Source organism: Natator depressus, chromosome 1, assembly GCF_965152275.1.
Source record: "Natator depressus isolate rNatDep1 chromosome 1, rNatDep2.hap1, whole genome shotgun sequence".
NCBI lineage: Eukaryota > Metazoa > Chordata > Testudines > Cheloniidae > Natator > Natator depressus.
In genome coordinates, this window is record NC_134234.1 from 228,541,848 (window position 1) to 228,562,952 (window position 21,105).

Sequence of the window (21,105 nt, forward strand, 5' to 3'; positions counted from 1 at the left end):
TTTTGTACTACTGTAATGGAAATTAGTTTGAGAATAACTCTAAACTGAAGTTTCCACATCAGCCAGGATATTTCAGTGCAGTACTGTCTGGGTACTAAAAAGTCTATTCTTTTGTGTGACTACTTGGTAAAGTGACAGGTTTCAGAGTAGCAGTCATGTTAGTCTGTATCCGCAAAAAGAAAAGGAGGACTTGTGGCACCTTAGAGACTAATAAGAGATGCTCAGATAAATTTGTTAGTCTCTAAGGTGCCACGAGTACTCCTTTTCTTTTTACTTGGTAAAGGAGGCTTATGTGAGAACATAGGAATTACGAGACTGGCTCAGACCCAAGGTCCAGCAAGTCCAGTATCTTGTCTCTGATAGTGGCCAGTGTCAATTACTTCAGAGAAAAGTGCAAGCACAGGGGAAAACCTGCCCCCAAGGAAAGTGGTTGGGTTTTTTTCCTTCCCCCTACTCCTTGATGGAAGCATTATTTAAACTTTGGCTGCATCTCTTGCTGCCTATGCTGGATTGGCCAAAATCCTGTTGTCCTCACTTAGGCAAAACTATCAGTTAAGTAGGACATGAGGGCTGTATCTTGAGAGAAGCTGCACACCTGCAACTCCGTTGTCTTCAGTAGGAGCTAAGAGTACTTGCACCTCTCAGGAATATGCCTAAAATAAGGCCTGCAGGAACGGACAATTTTCTCATCAATCTGTTTTTGTATTTTGCCTACAGTATGAAATTCTTATTCACGTGTCAGAAAACAAATCACAGGAGTTCTTTCCAAATTCATCGTTCCTTTTGCAACATTTTTGAGGAGGCTAGTATTCTAATGCCACCAAGTTGTTTGTAATATTTAGCTTACACACCTCAACTAGCGAGGTATCCATGGTAACTGTCTAGCCTATACGTGGTACTCTAGTCTGCCTCCCCACTCAGGTCAAGGCGCACACGTTCCCGGATACTGACTCAATTTATTGTGCCTTAAACATCAGGCAGTTTTAACAAGGAACTGGTTCCAAATTAATGCATACAATTTCATATTTAATTAACAGCGTGAGCCTCTGCATTTTGATAGCAAATGTGACGTGCAAAGCCTCTGCCATTGTAAATACATCTGTTGCCCAGACCCGTTCAAATTAAACAAAAACCCTGTGCTGCAAATATTGTTAGGAGTTTTGCAGCAAGGAAATTCAACTGTAAAGCTGCTGGTGTGCCATTAAAGAACCTCATCACCATTCTGAAGTGAACTTTAATACAACAGCACCCCTTTCAGGGCCAGATCCTCTGAGGTGTTGAGTGTCCCCATTTCTCATTGACTTCACTGGAAGTTGAAGGAGCTCAGCTCCTTCAGTACGAGATCCTAGAGTATTACCTACATACATGTTTTGTATTTCCTTCGCAATCATTCTTGATTAGCAAGATATTTGTGTGTCAGTGAAACTCTGTTCCCATTCTGATCAGTGTGAGCCTTTTGCCTGGTGTCAGTAGTGCTCATCTGTGGTATCCAGGGCTGCATAAAATTGGAATCCCACATTTGGGACTTTTCTACACTGCCAGTCTTCACTAATCTCCAGCCAGTCTGCTACCCTCCACCCATCTTTTCTGTCTACTCTGGGCTGCTCTGTCAGTCCATTCCTCTCACTCACGTGTTTCTGAACTATGCACTCAGGATATGGAGTTGAGAGTGTAAAGGGGAATGTTCCATGCTCAGTTTAAAATACAAATACTCCTCTTACTGGAGCTCAGCTCCCCTCCAGCTGTGTCAGACAGGATAGGGAGTGAGGATGACTGGATTTACTGAGAGAGTGTAGTTGGTCGTCAGGTTGCATGTATGTGGTACGCCTACGTAAGTACAAGTAGAGGGCGGTGAGGAACAGCAGAAGATGGCTAGGTTCAGAAGGGGCAAGGGAAAAAATTGGGAAAAAAACAAAACAGGAGAAATACAATCCAAATCCCCAGCCAGTCTTGTACAACATCCCTCCTGCACCTCCTTATAAATCTCTGTCTGTCATCTGGCTAGAACTTTTGGCAGCTCTGGATGTAACGGCAAGAATGTTAATACTTTCATGTGTAGCACCTTACGGTGAGAGAAGGACATTAAATATGTAGGCAAAAGTGTCTGGATAAGTGACATTCAACCTTTAGCAGTCAAAAAGCCACTTCATCATCAAATGAACTCATGGAGAGACAGAAAGGAGTTTAACATGCATAGGAAACAAATATGCATAACAAAGTCATTATACAGTTGTAATTAATCAAAAGAACTAAATAAAGGTGACAGTCTGGACAGAGTTATTTAGGCCTGAATAAGAGGCCAGGCATTCATTATCTGTCACCAATATTGAGAAGTGAGGGTCCTGCACTTAGGATGGAAGAATCCAATGCACCGCTACAGACTAGGGACCGAATGGCTAGGCAGCAGTTCTGCGGAAAAGGACCTAGGGGTGACAGTGGACGAGAAGCTGGATATGAGTCAACAGTGTGCCCTTGTTGCCAAGAAGGCCAATGGCATTTTGGGATGTATAAGTAGGGGCATAGCGAGCAGATCGAGGGATGTGATCGTTCCCCTCTATTCGACACTGGTGAGGCCTCATCTGGAGTACTGTGTCCAGTTTTGGGCCCCACACTACAAGAAGGATGTGGATAAATTGGAGAGAGTCCAGCGAAGGGCAACAAAAATGATTAGGGGTCTAGAGCACATGACTTATGAAGAGAGGCTGAGGGAGCTGGGATTGTTTAGTCTGCAGAAGAGAAGAATGAGGGGGGATTTGATAGCTGCTTTCAACTACCTGAAAGGGGGTTCCAAAGAGGATGGCTCTAGACTGTTCTCAATGGTAGCAGATGACAGAACGAGGAGTAATGGTCTCAAGTTGCAATGGGGGAGGTTTAGATTGGATATTAGGAAAAACTTTTTCACTAAGAGGGTGGTGAAACACTGGAATGCGTTACCTAGGGAGGTGGTAGAATCTCCTTCCTTAGAGGTTTTTAAGGTCAGGCTTGACAAAGCCCTGGCTGGGATGATTTAACTGGGAATTGGTCCTGCTTCGAGCAGGGGGTTGGACTAGATGACCTTCTGGGGTCCCTTCCAACCCTGATATTCTATGATTCTATGATTCTATGTGTCTCTCTGCCATTCAGAGACATTTTTTCAATGTGTTTCAGTGTCTGAGGGGACTATGTATTTTGGACTTACTTGTACCAGCAGAGAGAAATCAGCTGTAGTAGGTGGAGGAAACCAGGGAAATGTAATGTCTGACAAGCTTGGAGACTTACCCACACTCAACTTCTCACACAGGTTTCTGGATACTTTTATTTCCAATTGCCATGTATCCTTGCAGGGACATCATAAGATGTCTCACTCAAACCCTCAGGTTGTGAAAAGCTGCATGTGGCTCCCAGACAGGATCAGACCCAACATCCAGTATCCTGTGTAAGACAATGGCCAGAATCTTCTGGTTCAGTGGAAGATAGAGGAAACCGCACAGTAGGCAGAAGTATGGTTATCTGTCCTCCATTACAGTCTTATGATAATCCCATGAGTAAGAGATTGCTTTAAACCCTGAAACATGAGTGTTGGAAGGAAGTGAAAACCTCCTTTTTGTTAATATATTAACTAATATAACTCTTTGCATGGTGTCAAGTATCAGGGGGCAGCCGTGTTAGTCTGTATCCACATAAACAACAAGGAATCTGCACCTTAAAAACTAACAGATTTATTTGGACATAAGATTTCATGGGTAAAAAAAACACCTCTTCAGATTGCCACCGATCTCCTTGTTGTTAATATAATAATTGTCCAATCCCTCTTTGAATCTTCCTAAATTCTTGGCCTCAGCAACTTCCTGTGGCAATGAATTACCCAGTCTAATTCTGTCTTGTGTGGAAGAGTATTTCTCTTTTTTTTCCTTTGAATAACCTATCTTTCAGTTTCATTGAACGTGACCCCTTCCTCTTGTATTATCAGAGAGAGAGAGAATGGAAGTTCTGATCTAGTTTCTCTACACCATTATTTTATATACTTCTACCATGTCGCCTCTCACTGGTCTCCTTTCTAGGGTAAATAACCCAGTTTTTTCCATTTCTCTTTGTGTGAGAAATGTTCCATATCATTAATCACTTTGATTACCTCTTGGAATCCCCTCAGATTCTGCAATATCATTTTTAAGATGGGGTGACTAGTACGCCACACCCTATTCCCGGTCACACCACGCTACTGATTCAGAGCATAGAATTAGAATTTTTTTGGTGGTATTCTCCATCCTCATGAAAGATCTGATCAGGTCTTCCACAGCGGTGTTCTTACTATGTATTGATGAGAGGCTATGTTAAGACTAACAGGTTTTGTTAGTATATTGTAATAAGAATAGGTATATACTGTAGGTTATGGAGCCTCACAGACTTTAGTTGGATGTTGGTTAGTATTCTCCCAAAGCATTGACTGAATGAACTGTAAGCAATATATGTCTCCACAGTTAGCTGAACTGGAAGGTTCATCTTGGGTTGTCAGTTGCAGTTATGACATCTCTGTGATAAATGCCACAAGTGGTGATGTCAGTACCCTTGCAACATTGTAGGCAATGTCACATTATAGGGTCTCCAGGTCTGGATTCTCCCAACACTTGGGTTGATGTGTACAGTATAAAATGACTCCATAGAAGGCTATAGTGGTGTGCAGTTTCTTGGCTACACGCTGAAACAATCATAATGTACAATGCCTCTTTGGAATCAACAAGAATTTGTGTATTGAATAGTAACAGCTTCATAACAAATGTGTATTAAAATGTGTTCTGGTAGATCAGCTACCATACATGTGCAGCAGTTTGATTTCTGTCATAAATAACTCAACAGTTTTAACAAATATTAAATGCTAAAAGAGAGCGCTTACTATTATGGGCTAACAGCTTGCATATTAAATTTTATATAAACATGAATCTGTCTTTTAGCTGTGGGAATGCAAAAAGCTAAAACAGCCAGATGAAAATGTCTCTTTCTTCTCCCCCCCCCCGCCCCGCACCTCTAACTTAAAACTGCTGGTTTAATTTCAACCAAATTTTCTTAGTATTTTAAAACAAATTCTTGGGGTAATGAAATTGATTTCTTTAGTTCAAGCTAGAAAATTTCAGTGACTGAATTTCCTCAGCCTATGAAAACTGGCATTTAGGAATGGCTGTCGTTCCTGAAATACCACAACATCTAAGAGACTCTTGAGTCTTAGCATGACAGCCAATATACCTCTGAATAGTATTAAAAACAAAATGTCTCTGTTTTATTCTGCAGCTCCAGTTAATAAAAAGGTTTATGAAACCTCTGCTGTGGATTTATGCCACAGAATGTCAGAATTATTTCCATGACACACTTCAAAAGACTTTATTAGGTTTATTTGTTTAAAATGATGAAATGCTAGAATCCAAGAGTAGGAAGCTAATATCAGAGTCTAACTTAGAAACAGAGAATGAAAACTGCTTCACAAAGAGCTCACAATGAAGAACTTTTGCTAGTAACAACGCCTTCAATCTAAATGTTACATCATTTGAATGTGAAGCACCGTTACTGTGCGCCCTTAGCTGTGCTAGGAAAGGCAGGCACTGAGGCAAACCATTGCAGCTTTGTGAATCAAATGCAAAAGTCAGGTCACATCCTAAGGCATTCAGATGAGCACTAGCAGGAGACAAACTACCATTGATTTTAGTGGAAGTTGAGGTACCTCAGCATCTCACAGGATCTGGCCCTAAAAGAGCAACCAGCCCCCTACTCCTGGAGTGCAGCCATGGCAATTTGTGTTTTCCGTATGATAAAGAATAGAGGCCTAAGATATCCCCTAACCTTAGTCTCCCAAATGGCAGCCCATCAAGCTGCCATGAAACTAAAGGGGGCCAGACCTCAAAAAGGAAGTTAATTGTGAATTTGTTTAAATTCCTCCCTTTTCCTGATGTCTCATACTCACTTTCTAAAAGGGACCCTACCTTCTAGGGTTTGATGGGATGGTCTTACCCCATAATTCTAGGATGCCATTAAATCTCAGTTGTTTGGGCCCCATCGTTGTCTCTGTGGTGATTTACTGAACTGCTTCTTGAGCAGGAGAAGTGGTGCTTTGCTGCCTTTGAAACTGTAGCCACGTGTCACTACATCCATATACAGTACCAGGATTTGAATAAGAGCCAGATTGCTGACCAGGTCATGCACCAGTGAGGATCCAAGCCTCTTGCAGTGCACAGGATCAACATATCTCATCCAGGACGTTCCTGAATTCATACTCAGTATTGCCTACCTCCAGCATTCCAAATCATGTGTCAGGCTCCAAAAGTCACGAGATTGACTTAAAAATAGTGAGATTTTTAAAAAATAAACTTTGAGTTCTCTTTATTTGCCTTCTTGTTTTTGAGCACATTGGGTTAATATTTTCAAGCTTTTCTCTGCAACCATGAGTGCTAGAAACTTTTTTGATATTTTTTTTCCATGTTGTAAGAGCTGAGATTTTCATGTAATCCCGTAACTCCAGAAGCTGGGGCTTTAAGCAAAACACCAAACATTGCAAGACTCTCAATAGAATTGAGAGTTGGCAATAATGCATACCCAAGCGCAATACAGGAGGAAAGTTCAAACTACCATTGCTTCATCAAGGACACTAATTCTAAATGTCTTTAACTCATAATTGACACCCATGACAGTTATTAAAGACCATGGGCCAGATTTGTTGCTGTGTCCAGCTTATGCAGGGTACAGTGTGGGGTATCCATCTGGAGGCTCGGTACAGCTCCCTGATCCTCTGCCTGCCTCCCCCCCCCAACTGCAGGTTAGAGCAGTGAGCACATTGCAGTCTGGCTACTCCTACTTCCCCACCCCTCTCTGACCCGGATATGCTTCTTGTGCTCAGGGCTGCAGTGGGGTCAGTATAGGTCCTGGCTGTACTCCAGGGGGGAATTGCCTGTCCCTTGGTAGGAAGTTAGTGAGTCTCTGGTTCCTTTGTGCTGCCTGCGCAGTGCAGAGGGAGTGAGTGGCAGTGAGAATGTGTCCCCGTATCTGCAGCGTACTGCAGCATAACATCCATTTTCTACAGTGTACTGCATTGCTCTTAGGTTCTGTCCACGCAATTTTTAACCCACCATGGTTAGCTCCGAGCATGGTATGTGCCCACATTCCATGTGGTTGGAATTCTGTTAGTAACCCTGTCAATTTATGGTGTTTCACCCCAGTCAGAAGCCTAGACTGGAATGAGTTTGCTTCCTTTAACCATTTCAGCACAGTTATTTTTATAGTGTGGATGGACAGGAGCTTCTAAATATGTTTATGTAACTGGTTCTGGCCAGTTATCCTCCCTTTTAGTAATCTGATAACATCCCAGAGTGCATTTCTGTATTTTCTGTTGGCATTGCTCTGCGTGCATGTCCTTCAGGATCTCAAATAAATAGGAGCATAAGTCCCCAAGCCACTTAGGACCAGACATTTAAAAGCATTTACATGCCTAAAGATGCAGATAGGCATCTAGGCTTTTTGGAAGTGGCTTGATTTCAGTGGGATTTAGAGAGAGAGAGACATTTCTGAAAATCCCAGTAAGCATCTGTCTGCAACTTTGGACACTTAAATACATTTGAAAATCTGGCCCTTTTGAAAAATTTAGCCAGGATCTCAAACCTGTTTTAAAAAAATAAAAGATTAAAAACTGTAGTGTGGACAGTATCTACGTACATATTTTTTAAATGGTATGTGATTGTAGGAAGGAGGTTCGCTAGCAGAGAAACAGTTGTCTTTAAGGTCTCTGTGCTGACTTAAGAACAAACATATCCAATAGATTCTTTTGCAGTGTAGTGAACTTTTGATGGTTAGTCCTCCTGTAATCTCATTGTAAATGGCATAGAGCTGCTGTAGCTGAAATAACAGGCATTAACCAGATACCTCTGTAAATATTTGGGAAACTATTGACCATTAGAACTGAATGAACCTCCCACAATGAAACCCCAAACCAGGAAAAAAATTAGTATTTAGTTACTGAACAAACCCAGTGCTTGTGCCAGGTTCACTGAAACGTTTGCGGGAGTTAATGAACCTGTGCTGTGCGTTACCAAAACTTGCAGTTTTCTCGGAATGAATGAAATTTGGGGAATTGGAACCCATGAAAACCAATTCTGATGAAAGTTTGTACCGACTCCTGCAAATTGGAACCGAGGTGTTGTATAACTCAGTGGAGCTAGTGGGTGGGTGAAATTGACACACAAAGATGCCCTCTGAATCAATTAGTATCAGCAGGTGGAGATCATAATGTATCTGATTCAAAGTAGGGTAGGCAATAAGTACTGTCTGCCTTGTGAAGCTCCCACTGCTAAGCATCCATTATCTAGTAGATCCAATATCTATAGTACTTTAGCATTGAAGTTCAACATAATAGCAACATACTGAAACAGAATAATGTGATGAAAACACTTTTTAGCTACTCCTGTTATTTTTTCCAAGCTACCTATCTAATTTTATCCTTAAATGTCAAAGCGCAGTAGTGCTCCTAAGTATGTAGCTGGAAATTAAGTGTGTGTTTTGCCAGGGCACTTAGGCGTAAATTTTCCTAGCAGGGCATGGAGAGTTCCTCACACAAATCCTGTTAACAAATAATAGAATTTATGTGGAAAACTCCCTCTGCATCACTTTGAAAATTTACCCCCTGCAGTACGAGTTAGATGATTTTAGCCTTCAGAAATTATGTATTTCAGATCCAGTCTGTTTCCTTAGTACATTATTGATGCTAAAGACATAAATGTGTCTATGAATAAATCTTGATCAGATCTCAGATGGCTTTCTGTCAGTGATTTAAAAACTTGGGAGAACATCAAATATGAACTTAATGCAGTGCATCCTGGTATTTTATTGTCTAAACGGCAAATATTTAAAAATTGTGTAGGTGTAAAAATTGGCCTATTTTATATATACAAGTATTATGATTTCACAGAGAAATAAATGTAATCATGCAAGCAAATGGACGTGCATAACATTTGATGGACTAATAGTAAAAATATTCTAGACTCTACAAAGTCAATCTATTATTTTGAATGATCCATTTGCAGCAATTGGCACAAATAAATCTGAATGCCCCAGTGTTGAGGTGTACCTATCCCTAATTTATATTCTATGCTGCTATATTTATATTGGACATATTAGTCTTTTTATAATTTAGTTTATTTTTAATATTAATATTTTTTGTGTCACCCAGTTTAGTTTGTATAAGTACCCCAAGAGTTCAGGCACTTTTCTGAACTTCTTGGGTCTGCAAAATTGGGGTTAATACCAGGCAAGAACCAGTTTTCATGCGACATATCTAGTTCTCCTTAGTCTATCTAGACTAGAAGTACCCAGGCAGCAGCATTTGTTTTTGCAATATTTTGGCACTTATGCTTCCCTTCTTAAGTGATACCCAGAATTGCCGAGGCAAATAAAATCCAAGAACAAATACATCAATAATAAAATCTAAATGTTAACTATTATTTTTTTAAACCACAGCAATTTGGTTTGAATTCAGGTTGAGTTTTGAGAGAAGGGGTAGGGCATGTTTCTGGATTCTTATTTTATCTGAACTGATTCACTCATCCCTACAATAGCTGTAACCTCAGCTTTAATCATTTAGCATTTCTGATGGAGGCAACTTGGATTAAGACAAGTGGGATTTAATACCAGATTTGTGTAGAATTGAAACAATAGTGCGTTTAGAATGTGGAACATCCCTGCTTAATGAAAGAGAGTTGAGAGGTGTGGGTCGCCAGTTCTTCTATGCTAGGAGAAACTGTGTAATAAATTCTGGTACATATTTTTGATGTTCCTTTTACAGTTCTGTAAAAACTTTTGCCAAAGCAAAGTACAGCCCTGCTCCTTCTACTGAAGTCATTGCCAAAACTTCCTTGCTTTAATGGAGGCAAGACTGGATCTGAGATGTACATGATCTGATTTTTAAAAGCACTCTCTCCCCATAGAGAATGAATACCCAGGTGCACAAAGATTAGCTTTCAGGTATCCTACATTAATTATCAGTGGAAACGTACCTGTGTCACCCTGTCTATTACTGGTGGAAACATCTTGTTTATAAAACAGAATCTGTATTTGCTGGAAACACACAGTAAGGATAGAATTTTTCCACTGGTTTTTATGGATGGAGTTCAGGGGACCAGGGTCAGGACTTACAGATTCTATTAATGGCTGTGCCATTTACTTGCTGCATGTTATTGGACACCTTTGTGCCTCTGTTTACCCATATCTGAAATGGGAAGGTAATTATGCTTAGCTACCTCACAGGAGGGTTGAATCTTAATGAAAAATTATAAAACTTTGAGAAAGCTGGGAAATGGGAAAGATTTATATAAAACTATTATTGTTATTACATACATAAAAACTATGGTTAAAAACATTTAGGCTGCAAAATCAATCACTCAAAAGTTAGGAGATGCCAGATTTAAGGCTGCCTGTGCAAACTTAATTTGGCCCCCTTGTGTGAATACATTATGATAGTCCTTACATGATGAAGTATTTTTTCCCACAGGACTCCTGCCTCATTCAGTGCACAGGATGGTTGGTGCTCACTTAATGAGCAGTTGTTCAGTACTTTGCTTTCTCCTCATTGTTCAGTGTGTGGCCCCAGGTCTTATTTACTACACATTATTCAAACCCTGCTCTGAAGACAGAATTGTTAATTTCCTCATGGGCTTTTCTGTGGTGTTTGTCACTATGGTATCTGAGTGCTTTATAAATATTAATTAATTTATTTTCTCATCACCCCAGTGAGATGAAAATGTGGTATTCTCCTCATGTTACAGATGGAGAACTGAGGCACAGAGATTAAGGTCAGATGTATCCCAATTTGGATGCCCAATTTGAGACACCTAGGACCTGATTTTTCAGTGTTCTTAGTGATATACAGCACCTCATATGTTTAAAGAACAGAGCGCTCAGCATTTCTGCAGATAAGACTCAGGGTCTGAAGTCAGGAATCCAGAAAATGAGGAACATGCAATTAGTGATCACATGTGAAAAGTGTGGTTTAAGTGACTTGCCCAGTATCACAGGGGAGCCCTGTGGCAGAAGCAGGGGTAGAATCCAGATATTCATGACCTTATTTAACTACCTTAGCCATGAGACCATTCTTTCTCTACCAGCAATCCTCTGCTTCATTCACTGCGCAACTTTCAATTTCTGGAAGAAGTGTAGCAGGGGTCCAACAGACAACAGCCTCCTTCACTGTACAGCCCTTATTCATCCCCAGAGCAGGACCATCCTGTGCCACTGAATGAGTAGTTGTAGGTTGCCATCCTATATGTGGATGGACATAAGAAGGGGATGGGACAGTTTACCAGGGGTTCACAGATATTTCCTGACAGCAGAGGAATGATGGGACTCAGGAATCTTGGGGAGTGTGCTCTAGTCTTTCTGCCCATTGCCCACAGGCTTGACCCCTTCCAACATGTCCCAGCTCTGCCCCATCTCTTCCAACCTCTTCCCCATCCTTGACTCCTTGTCCCAGTCCGTTTCTTCACTAGCCAGTCCTGGTTTCCACTCCTCAAGCTTCTCATTCCAAGCCCAGCCTTGCCAGTCCCAGTCCCCCCTCCAGCTCCTTGTTTGATTTGTTCCCCCCTGCTCCCCTGGTCAACATTTCCCATCCCCACTGACTCCCAGTCTCACTTCCAGGGCTTCTCATCCAATCTGTGTCTCCTCCCCACTCCTGGCTCCTTGTCCCAATCCCTTTGCCCAACCAGTATGTTTTCCCCCCGCACCTCAACTCCTCATCAGATCTGTTTCCCCTCCCCACACAGCATTGGTTTCCAGTACCAGTCTCCCCCAGCTCCTCATACAATCGACCCAGTGACGCCCAGTCCCCCACACCATTGTCCTCTCCAGCTTCCAGCCCAGCAAGTGCTAGTCTTACCCCAGCTCCCAGTACCAGTCTCCTTTACAGCCAGTCCCAATCCCGCTGCAGAACAGCTAGTCCCAGTTTCCCTCTCCCCCCTGTCAGCCTCCAGCTCAAATATGCCTCCCAGGCTCCTGCTCTAATGTACTCCCTCTGCCTCTCCACCCCCCCAGTCAGGCTCTTGGCCACTCTGCATTCAAACCAGGTGTTTTCCTCCTCAACACAGCCCTGGCCCAGCAGGGGGGAGCAGTTTCATTGAGAGCACAGGAGAGAAGTTTTCCTGCTCCCAGTTCAGGTGCCCAGACCCAAACTCAGCGCAGCCTGCAAAAGCCCAGTTCCGCAGTTGCAGTGAAAGTCCTGCTCAGCCTCGGGCTGGAATATGCCCAATGTGGATGGAATCTTTAGGGAATTTAACTGCTAAAATCTAAGACGTCTCTACTGAGCATGTGCAAACTTGATTTTTTCCCCCAGAGGTTTATAACTTGACCAAATGTGAGCAGATTTTCATGGGGAAGGCAAAAGTCACCTCTTTGACACAAAGCACCCTCTCTGCACACCCACATTTCAGATCCCTGTTCTAGAACTTCTCAAAGAAAAGGCCACCAGAACTTTTTAACATAAATAAAACAACTAACTGTGTTCTCAGACACAACTGGGGTGTTTTGACTGAAGTCTTCTAAAGAACATTCCTCCTGCAGCAGATACCCAGTATAGAAAATTGAATGGTTGGGGAAAGCTATCAGCAACTGAAAACTGTTTCTTATAATAGGAGGTGTTGGGCAATCTTAATAATAGGCCATGCCACTTGTCTTGCTGACAATTACTAAAGTGAAGGAATGGCAGAATATGTATAGATTCACTGAACCATTTTGTTTTAGCCAGACTTTAGTAGAAAAGCAATTAAAAAATTGCTTACAAGGTTAACTATTCCCTTTTACAACAGTAATGACAAGTATAATGAAATATGGACTGAGAGCAATAAAATTTGTGCCTATTTGCTCCTATTGAATCCATATTTCCCTTTTGGAAATATTTTTCTGTCAGTCAGTGGCTATTTAGAGCTCCAATAAAGAAATATTTATAAATTGTTGTTGTTGTCTTGTGTCCTCATGTCTTTTCCCTTCAGTAGCTTTTGTTAGAGACAATGCAGGGGCATTCACTGATAACAATAAGACTGTTATGTTTTATTGTGTTTCTTCAAAGCTGTGATCAGCCTATTTTAGCTATTCATTACATAAGTAGTGAGGAGTCAGCTGAGTTCTGTTTATATACCACTTCCATGTATTAATAAAAGCTACAGAAGAAATTCCATTGTAGCCAGCAGGAGGGAGAATCAGTTAGGCAGGATTTGGGTCCAAAATGTGAAGAAATACAGTAAGGTGACAATATCGCTGCACTGTCTGCTATTTTGGACTCTGTGCCTATATTAGGAGTTTTGGAAATGTTTGTTGCAAACTGCTAATTCAAATTGCATTGGTGATTGTGTCCTTGCTTTGGTACTGAGCAAGGAAACTGTTACAGGGACATGGATTGCATAAAATGGTTGATTGTCTCATTTGCTTCCTTAACTTTCTGCATCCACATGACATCTCTGTTTTTGACTGACCTATTTTAGTCAGCCTACAAAAGCCCACTATACAACCAGGGCTGTCCCAGTGCATCCTGGGATTGTCCAGTTACCTATTCCATAGCGTGCAGCACTTTTGCTGGGAGCAGGGGCTTTTCAGCAAAATGGTGCCCCATGGAGTGAAGCTGTGGGAGCTTAGGGGCATTCTTGGAATTTTGCATATCTCCGAGTTCCCCAGGCTCAGTCAATATTGCTATACTGCAGAGAAACAGTGCTTGCTCTTTACACTGGCAGCTAATTTCATGACAGAATGGATGGCTTGGCAGAGTCACATGGCTGTTAAAGGTCAGAAATGAGGTAGGTGAAACTCATGAGGAGGCTGAAGATCTCAAGATTGCAATCATGTGGGACAAGCTTGAGGCTGCATTTTTGTCACAGCTGTCACGGAAGCGAGGGATTCCATGGTCATCTTTCTTTTCAAACAAAAACATCCTTGACTTTTCACATTTTGAGAACTTTGAGAGCTGCCAACTCAAAGCCTGAGCTTTGTGGGAGTCTGAGAGAGGGAGCAAGAGAGAGACAGAAAGCAGGGACTCTAATAGTTAAAGCTAGTAGTATGTCATAAGACGGGGCATCAAGCATTCTGTGATTTATGCGGGAGGGAAGTCTTGGAGTTACTGTGACACTAGGTACCCCTGAATAATCTTGTAATAATCTTAGTACAAGATATGCTTTGTGTGGTATCATCTGAAGACTAATAACTCACTGATCATTAATATTCTTTTAGGATGTGTGTATGCAATGGGTATTAAGAGTTATGAATGTATGCTGAAATGATAACTAAAGTGTGTGTGAACCAGGTATGTCAGGGGTGTTGTTAAACAGATCTAAACAAAGGAATGTGTTTTATCTCAATTTGTGTATAAGTAGTAAAAAGGTTCCTTGAGACAGCATGGGCAGGAGATGGCAGGAAGCAGGGTATTTGGATTTCAGCAAACACAAGTGGGGGAAGAAAGAGCATGGAGCTTCCTTCACCAACAGTCTCTGTCACCTCCTCTATTACTTGAATAAACAATACTTTGAAGGGTAACTCTCAGAACAATCCATGTCAAAGGTTCACTGGAGTGTAAAAGAAAGAGGTAGAGAAGTTCTCTCTCTCTCAGCTAAGATGACAAAGGCACCAACACCTTTGGAACTCTGGGAGAGATCCTGACCAAGCAAAAGTCAGTCACCATCTTCCTGGAAGACTGTGGGTGAGAAAGTCCATCTTGAACAAAACCTTGAATGGAAACTTGCTAGATTAAGTTTTAAACTTCTAGATGTCTTTTCACTTTTATTTGCTTTATCTCTTATACTTGGATTCACTTAAAATCCTATCTTCTTTTGTTAATAAACTTGTTTTACTCTTAATTCTAAACCAATTCAGTGCTATTTAACTGGAGTTACCAAACAGTTCAGTTTAAAGTAGCAAATTGATGAATATTGACTCCTTACAGTGGCAATGGATCTTAGTATCTGAACCCTCCACGAGAGGACTGGACACACATTTTGGAAAAATTTGGGACTGGGGGTGTGTTGGGGTCACCCTTCAAGTAGTAACTAAGGCTGGTGGAAGCCAGTGTGTGAATGGAGTGTTGCTGACTGGCTGCTGGGGATCAGAGCTGCTGGACCAGGGCTCTAACTATACACAGCTACTCAAGATGTGACCTGCATGTGAGTGGCCCAGGTTGGGAGCTATAACAGCAAAGCATTGTGAGGCACCCAAGTTTACAAGGCAGGAGCTGATAACCCCTCCTCACTGGTCTGGATTGCTCCCCGGAACGTGACAGTTGCATAGCTGCTTTCAGAAGTGTCTCCATAGCATTGCTCTACTGCTGTCTTTGTAGAGGACAAGACAGGTAAGAAAGGATGAAGAAGAGGCAGCAGTTGCTGTCTCCTGAGCAAGAGGACTACAGTTGTAACTCATTCTGAATTATTAGACAAACGTTATTACATGGACTTAAACGGTTTTTGTTTTAGAATGATGATGTTTTGATTGAATAATGAAATAATAATGAATAATAAAACACGTGACTTTTGACATTGTTTTTTAAAACTATATATCAATGCCTTTTGACGTTCTTTCCCATGACGGCACTGTGACTTTTGGTATCGCTTACCATGGCACTTTATTAGTTGTAAGTGCATTGCATGGGTTGCGGTCTAGGATGTTTCCCCAAGACAAGTATTTAGTCACATGGCCTGACAACACTGTCCTTTTCCACTGTATGGCCATTAAACATTCTCAAATGTATTGCCCATTCTGGAACAAGTCCCAGTCTGTGGAGATGGGAACCTGGAGTGTCTGTGAGTAGCTGAAAATAATCTACCTTTGTGTAAAACTTTGCTTATAAAATGAGAAATTCATACCCTGTGGACTAGGAAATAACTATTGTTTTGTGCAGGCTGGCTACATGTATAGAATATTGCATGCCGCTGCTTGCTTGGTTCTAACAAGTCCATTGTGTCTGAGATGTGTATAGCAATGAAGTCCTATAGAGTCCTGTGATTACTGTTAGAAATATTGCTGAGATAACAGAAATATTGAGTGGGGCTTCCCAGCCGTTCTGGAGGTATTGATGAGATTCACCTGCCTCCTTTCTGCCTACCAGAGTAATCACAGGAGTATGTCAACTGGAAAGTCTACTGCCCCATTGCTTTGCAGGTCCTGTAGACCATTTCCTGTTTCATAGGTTTTCAAAAACTGGTTTGCACAAGAAGGCATGGAGAAGAATTTGTAAATTTTAATAGTGTGCAGTGAGAATAGACTCTCTGTTTGTATGGCACTTCTTGGAGACTCTGCCTTGCTTCCTTGGTTAACTAAACCGAACCTGGATTACATCAGCACCTGTCATGATAACTACCACCTCATTAAGAGATTAGTTTTGCCTGAAAGTGTTTTTTGGGAGGGTGAAGGCAAGATGAAAATGCCTGCTGAAATGCAGTGAGAAAGGCAATGCCTGCATCCCCATTTTTAATTCCTCATGTCATGTTTTGCAGAACATGTGTGATACAAAATGGGAGGTTTTCTGCATGGAAAGGAATAGAGCAATAAATATTATTGATTTATATTTAGAAGTGGAGGGACAAGGAGGTACAGGAATAATTTTGTGACAGCTTAAATATATAGTTCTTTGTCATACCTCTCTTTTGTAATACTTCAGTTACGATGCAGCTTACTCTAATTGGTTAATACAAATGTACCGTGTTAGCCAACTGCTTTTAACAATTCTGCCGACATGTTGTCCACCCTTGTACACAGAATTGATGGCTCTGGCTCTTTTCTCTTTTTGTCGTCCTTTGTTTTGTCGTCCTTTGTTATAATCTTTCCACCTGAGTTTAAGATCTTCCTCCTCCATGAGGACTTAGCCATCATGATCTTTTATTATGTTTGATTGAGGGAAAAACCTTGTGGTAAAAAATCTGACCACGGTGAACATAGCTCTTGTATTATTACTCTCTTTATAATTCTCAAGTTCCATACATTTTGCTCTTGTATATTCACTCGTCTCATCTAGTCTGCCTTTGAATTAGTCTGTTCAGTTCCTTACGTTCTTTCCTACATTCCCGTCTCCAAGCCATCTTCTTTCACTCTTTATCATTTAATTGCCAGCTCAAACACCTTCTCAGTTAATCCTGGATCATATGAAATAAAGGATAGAAGCAGAACTACCACCACAGCATGCTAGTTTCAGAGGCCAAGGCACATGTGACCAAATCATGAATATCTGTTACATCACTGAAGAATGTAGGGAGTACATTCACCCATTGATCTTGTGCTTCACTGACTTTTCAAAAGCTGCTATCATCATCCAGCTCAGCCATCTTTGGAAGATATTGGCAGATGTGGAGATTCCAAAGGTTCTCACTGAACTCATCACAAGTATCTACAAACAACAGACAGTTGCACGAACAGGAGTCTGTGACAGTGAGTGCTTTTCCATTGTGCAGCATGTGAGACAGGTTTATTTTGTCTCCATGCCTTTTTAACCTATATGCAGCATTTATTATGAGGCAAGCCTGTGAGGTTTTGACAAATTGGAAGGAGCTGGGATCTCCATTGGTGGACACCTCTGAACTATCCTCAGATATGCTGATGACCTGATGCTCTTCCTACAACCACCAAAGCAATGCAACAAATGTTGGAGTTTGTAAAAACAGTTAGTGAGGAATATGGACTATTCCTGAATGCGATGAAAAGAAAATGTCTGTACATTGACATGACTACCGAAACATGATGCAAGCAGGTATCCCAATTAATGGACAAGCTGCGGAGGAAGTAGATTAATTTAATTATCTGAGGTCATACATATCCAGCCAAGGAGGCTGTTCCAGAAATCAGAGGAAGACGAGGGATGGCTCACTCAGATATGCCCTCTCTTAAGAAACTGTGGAAAAACCATGGCATCTCAAAATGTCTGACTGTGTGACTGGTGAAAAGCCTATTTTTTTTTATGGGATGTGAATCCTGGGAAGGTAATGCTGCTGACACGAAAACAATTGAAGCGTTTGACATGTGGTGCTGGCGAAGAACCATGCGTATCTCCTGGATTGAAAAAAGACAAATGCCCATGTTGGAAATATTATGGGAAAGAAGCAAGACCCTGATGTCAGAAGTCAACAGATGTATACTTGGTTGCATTAGCCGTAGAGATGGAAATAGCTTTGAGAACGTTATTATGGAAGGAATGGTGAAGGGTCATTTATAGTAGGGTACAACCAGCGAGGAGATGGATGGATGGTGTGTGGAAGATTTAGTGATGGATCATGAAGGCTTCAGAAAATTCTGTTATATCATCACCAATATTTAGACATGAATAAATTGTTTTACTTATTTTAATGTTTCCCAAACAATGTGTCCCAATCAGGCACCAGATCACAATGCCATTCGTTCAAATTTAGCCCAGTCATCCCTCTGTCATGATGGAGGGGTGGCCGGACCAGAGTGGCACTGTGCCTCCATGTGCCAGGCAGTACCCAGAGCGGGGAGTCGGAGCCGCTACTGCGAGGTGTGTGTGTGTGTGGGATGGGCTCATTCTCTTACTCTCTTCCCCCAACCCACTCCAGTGCCTCCCCTCTGCATCGGACCGGGATTAGGGTTGTGGTGCTGGGGTGGAGGGTGCATATATGTAATGGTGGGTTGCAAAACAAGACCAAATGTAGTTGGTGGGTTACCTTATTAAAAAGTTTGGTAACTGCTGCTCCAGGTCAGGGGTGGGCAAACTTTTTGGCCCAAGGGCCATATCTGGGTGCGAAACTGTGTGGAGGGCTGGGTAGGGAAGGCTGTGCCCCCCGAACAGCCTGGCCCCCGCCCCCTATCCACCCCTCCCACTTCCCGCCCCCAACTGCCCCCCTCAAAACCCCTGACCCATCCAACACCCCCTGCTTCTTGTCCCCTGACCGCCCCCTCCTGGGACCCCCGCCCCTATCTAACCCCCCACTCCCTGTCCCCTGACTGCCCCAATGCCTATCCACACCCTCGTCCCCAGACTGGCCCCCCGGGACCCCACTTCCTATCCAATCCCCTCTGTTCCCTGTTCCCTCCCCCCCCCGAACCTCTGCCCTATCCAACTGCTCCCTGACTGCCCACAGGGACCTCCTGCCCTATATACAACCCCTGTCCCCGACCCCCTTACCATGCCGCTCAGAGCAGCATGTCTGGAGCTGTGCCACCCGGCCGGAGCAAGACACACTGCCCTGCATGAGCACGCAGCCCCGCTGCCCAAAGCGCCGCCCATGCGGCGGCGTGCCTGCGGGGGAGAGGGGAACTGCCGGAGAGGGGCCGGGGGCTAGCCTCCCCGGCCAGGAGCTTAGGGGCCAGGTAGGACGGTCCCGCAGGCCGGATGTGGCCCGCAGGCCGTAGTTTGCCCACCTCTGCTCTAGGTAATAGTCTATGAGTTCATACAGCTGGGATATACAGTGTCAGACAGTCTGAGTAATATAAGATGACTCAAGCACGGAGGGGTAGGAGACAGCACAGTCAAGGATAGGTAGACAAAGGGAAAGGAAGAACACGTATCTGTCTTTATGGATCCAATTGAAAAATATAGGCCTTAAAGATCACAATTAAAATATTTTTTTAAAACACTTGATTTATTTTGAGTTTTAAAAACAAATATATTGAAAAGCAACTTAGAAAATTTGCCATGAGATTTGTTAGATACTTCTCTCAGCTACCATCCCCATTTATATATTTGCTGTTTATCTAAAACTGAGTTAGCAGAATATTACTGTGGCAAACGGCTTGTTTTCCAGAAAGCAGAAATTGGCAGCTCCTGTAATGTCTCATGCTATTTTTCATCCTTCTCCTAAAGGGCAACACTTTAAGGAAAATACTTCTAAATCGTTACTTTAAAGGAGACTATGGAAGTGGTATGAATGGGCCTCTGTCCGGCAGCTACAGCAAAACTGCACAAGTGGGAGGTAAATCAACAACGATCATTTAAGAAAAATAAAATGTCACCCTATTTTCTACTCAGGTGCATGGTAAATGCTAAGGGGATTTAGTCAGTAAATAGTTCAAACAACTGTTGACCTGTTGGGAGAGGAGCAGCGCCAAACTGTGTTAAATTGCATGCACCTGTGTCAAACAGTTGGCTTGTGTTTGGCAATCCCAAAGAATAAAAAATAAATATACAGCTCAATCCAAATTCAGACTGGCTGTGTGTAAGCATGTGCCAGAAAATCTGCAGCCAGTAGGCAGAGCAAAGCACAGAAGTTCTCCACACGTGTCCTGGTGCCCCTCAAAACTCATGGAAAGGATTCTTGGCTTCACAGACCCTTCACTACCAAAGCAGTTGAGGGGTCTTCAAGGAGTATGATTTGCAGGTCTTTATGTTGACAGTAGTAATTTAAGTAGGGCATGGGGAGAGGACTGTGCACAGAGCCAGATTGTGATGCACCTTAATACTACTTTTGCAGCATATACTGTATGTATGCCTGCTTTTGTGGGCCACATTTCCAGATGCTGATCCAGATGTTCCTACATAAATTTCCACATGTTGGCCCTATGGAAATATTTACAGTCGCTACCCTGTGGACCAAATTCTGCTCTCAGTCAGACCCTTGTAACCTACTGAAGTCAATTGGTTGCATGTGTACAAGAGTAGAATCTGGCACTGTACATTTACACTGTGTATCTGTATGTTTGTACAGTTCATTTGTTAGTGGATATGGTGGTGATTGAGTGTGTATTCTGTTTAGCTATAACAGACATAAGTTCTGAAGTTTATATAATCCAGTGGAGAACATAAAACGTAGCTAGTATTGATGAGACATCATACGGATAGCTACGGTCATACTAATGCTATTATGTCACTTAGATAGTAATGCGGGTGGTTGCGGAGGGGCAGGGTTTTTTGTTTTCTGCTTGCTTTTTAAATTATAAGCACAGGTACTATCAGGACTGGAAGATTGGGGATGACTGGAGTACTACAGAAATGGTGACATCATGAGCTAAGCAATGGAGAGGGAAAGGGATTTTCAGACAGACTGCTTGAAACCTTTTCATAGATTCATAGAATATCAGAGTTGGACGGGACCTCAGGAGGTCATCTAGTCCAACCCCCTGCTCAAAGCAGGACCAATCCCCAATTTTGCCCCAGAACCCTAAATGGCCCCCTCAGGGATTGAACTCACA

The 21,105-nt window shown here is 42.4% G+C and overlaps 1 protein-coding gene across 1 annotated transcript in view; it reads left to right on the plus strand.

Annotated features, from left to right (window-relative positions):
- ITPR2 (inositol 1,4,5-trisphosphate receptor type 2) overlaps positions 1–21,105 on the plus strand; it is a 337,337-nt gene that overhangs the window by 227,801 nt on the left and 88,431 nt on the right. Inside the window, exon 38 of the mRNA XM_074937228.1 lies at positions 19,781–19,889. Coding sequence (XP_074793329.1) covers positions 19,781–19,889 — 109 coding nt within the window. The remainder of the gene's footprint in view (positions 1–19,780; positions 19,890–21,105) is intronic.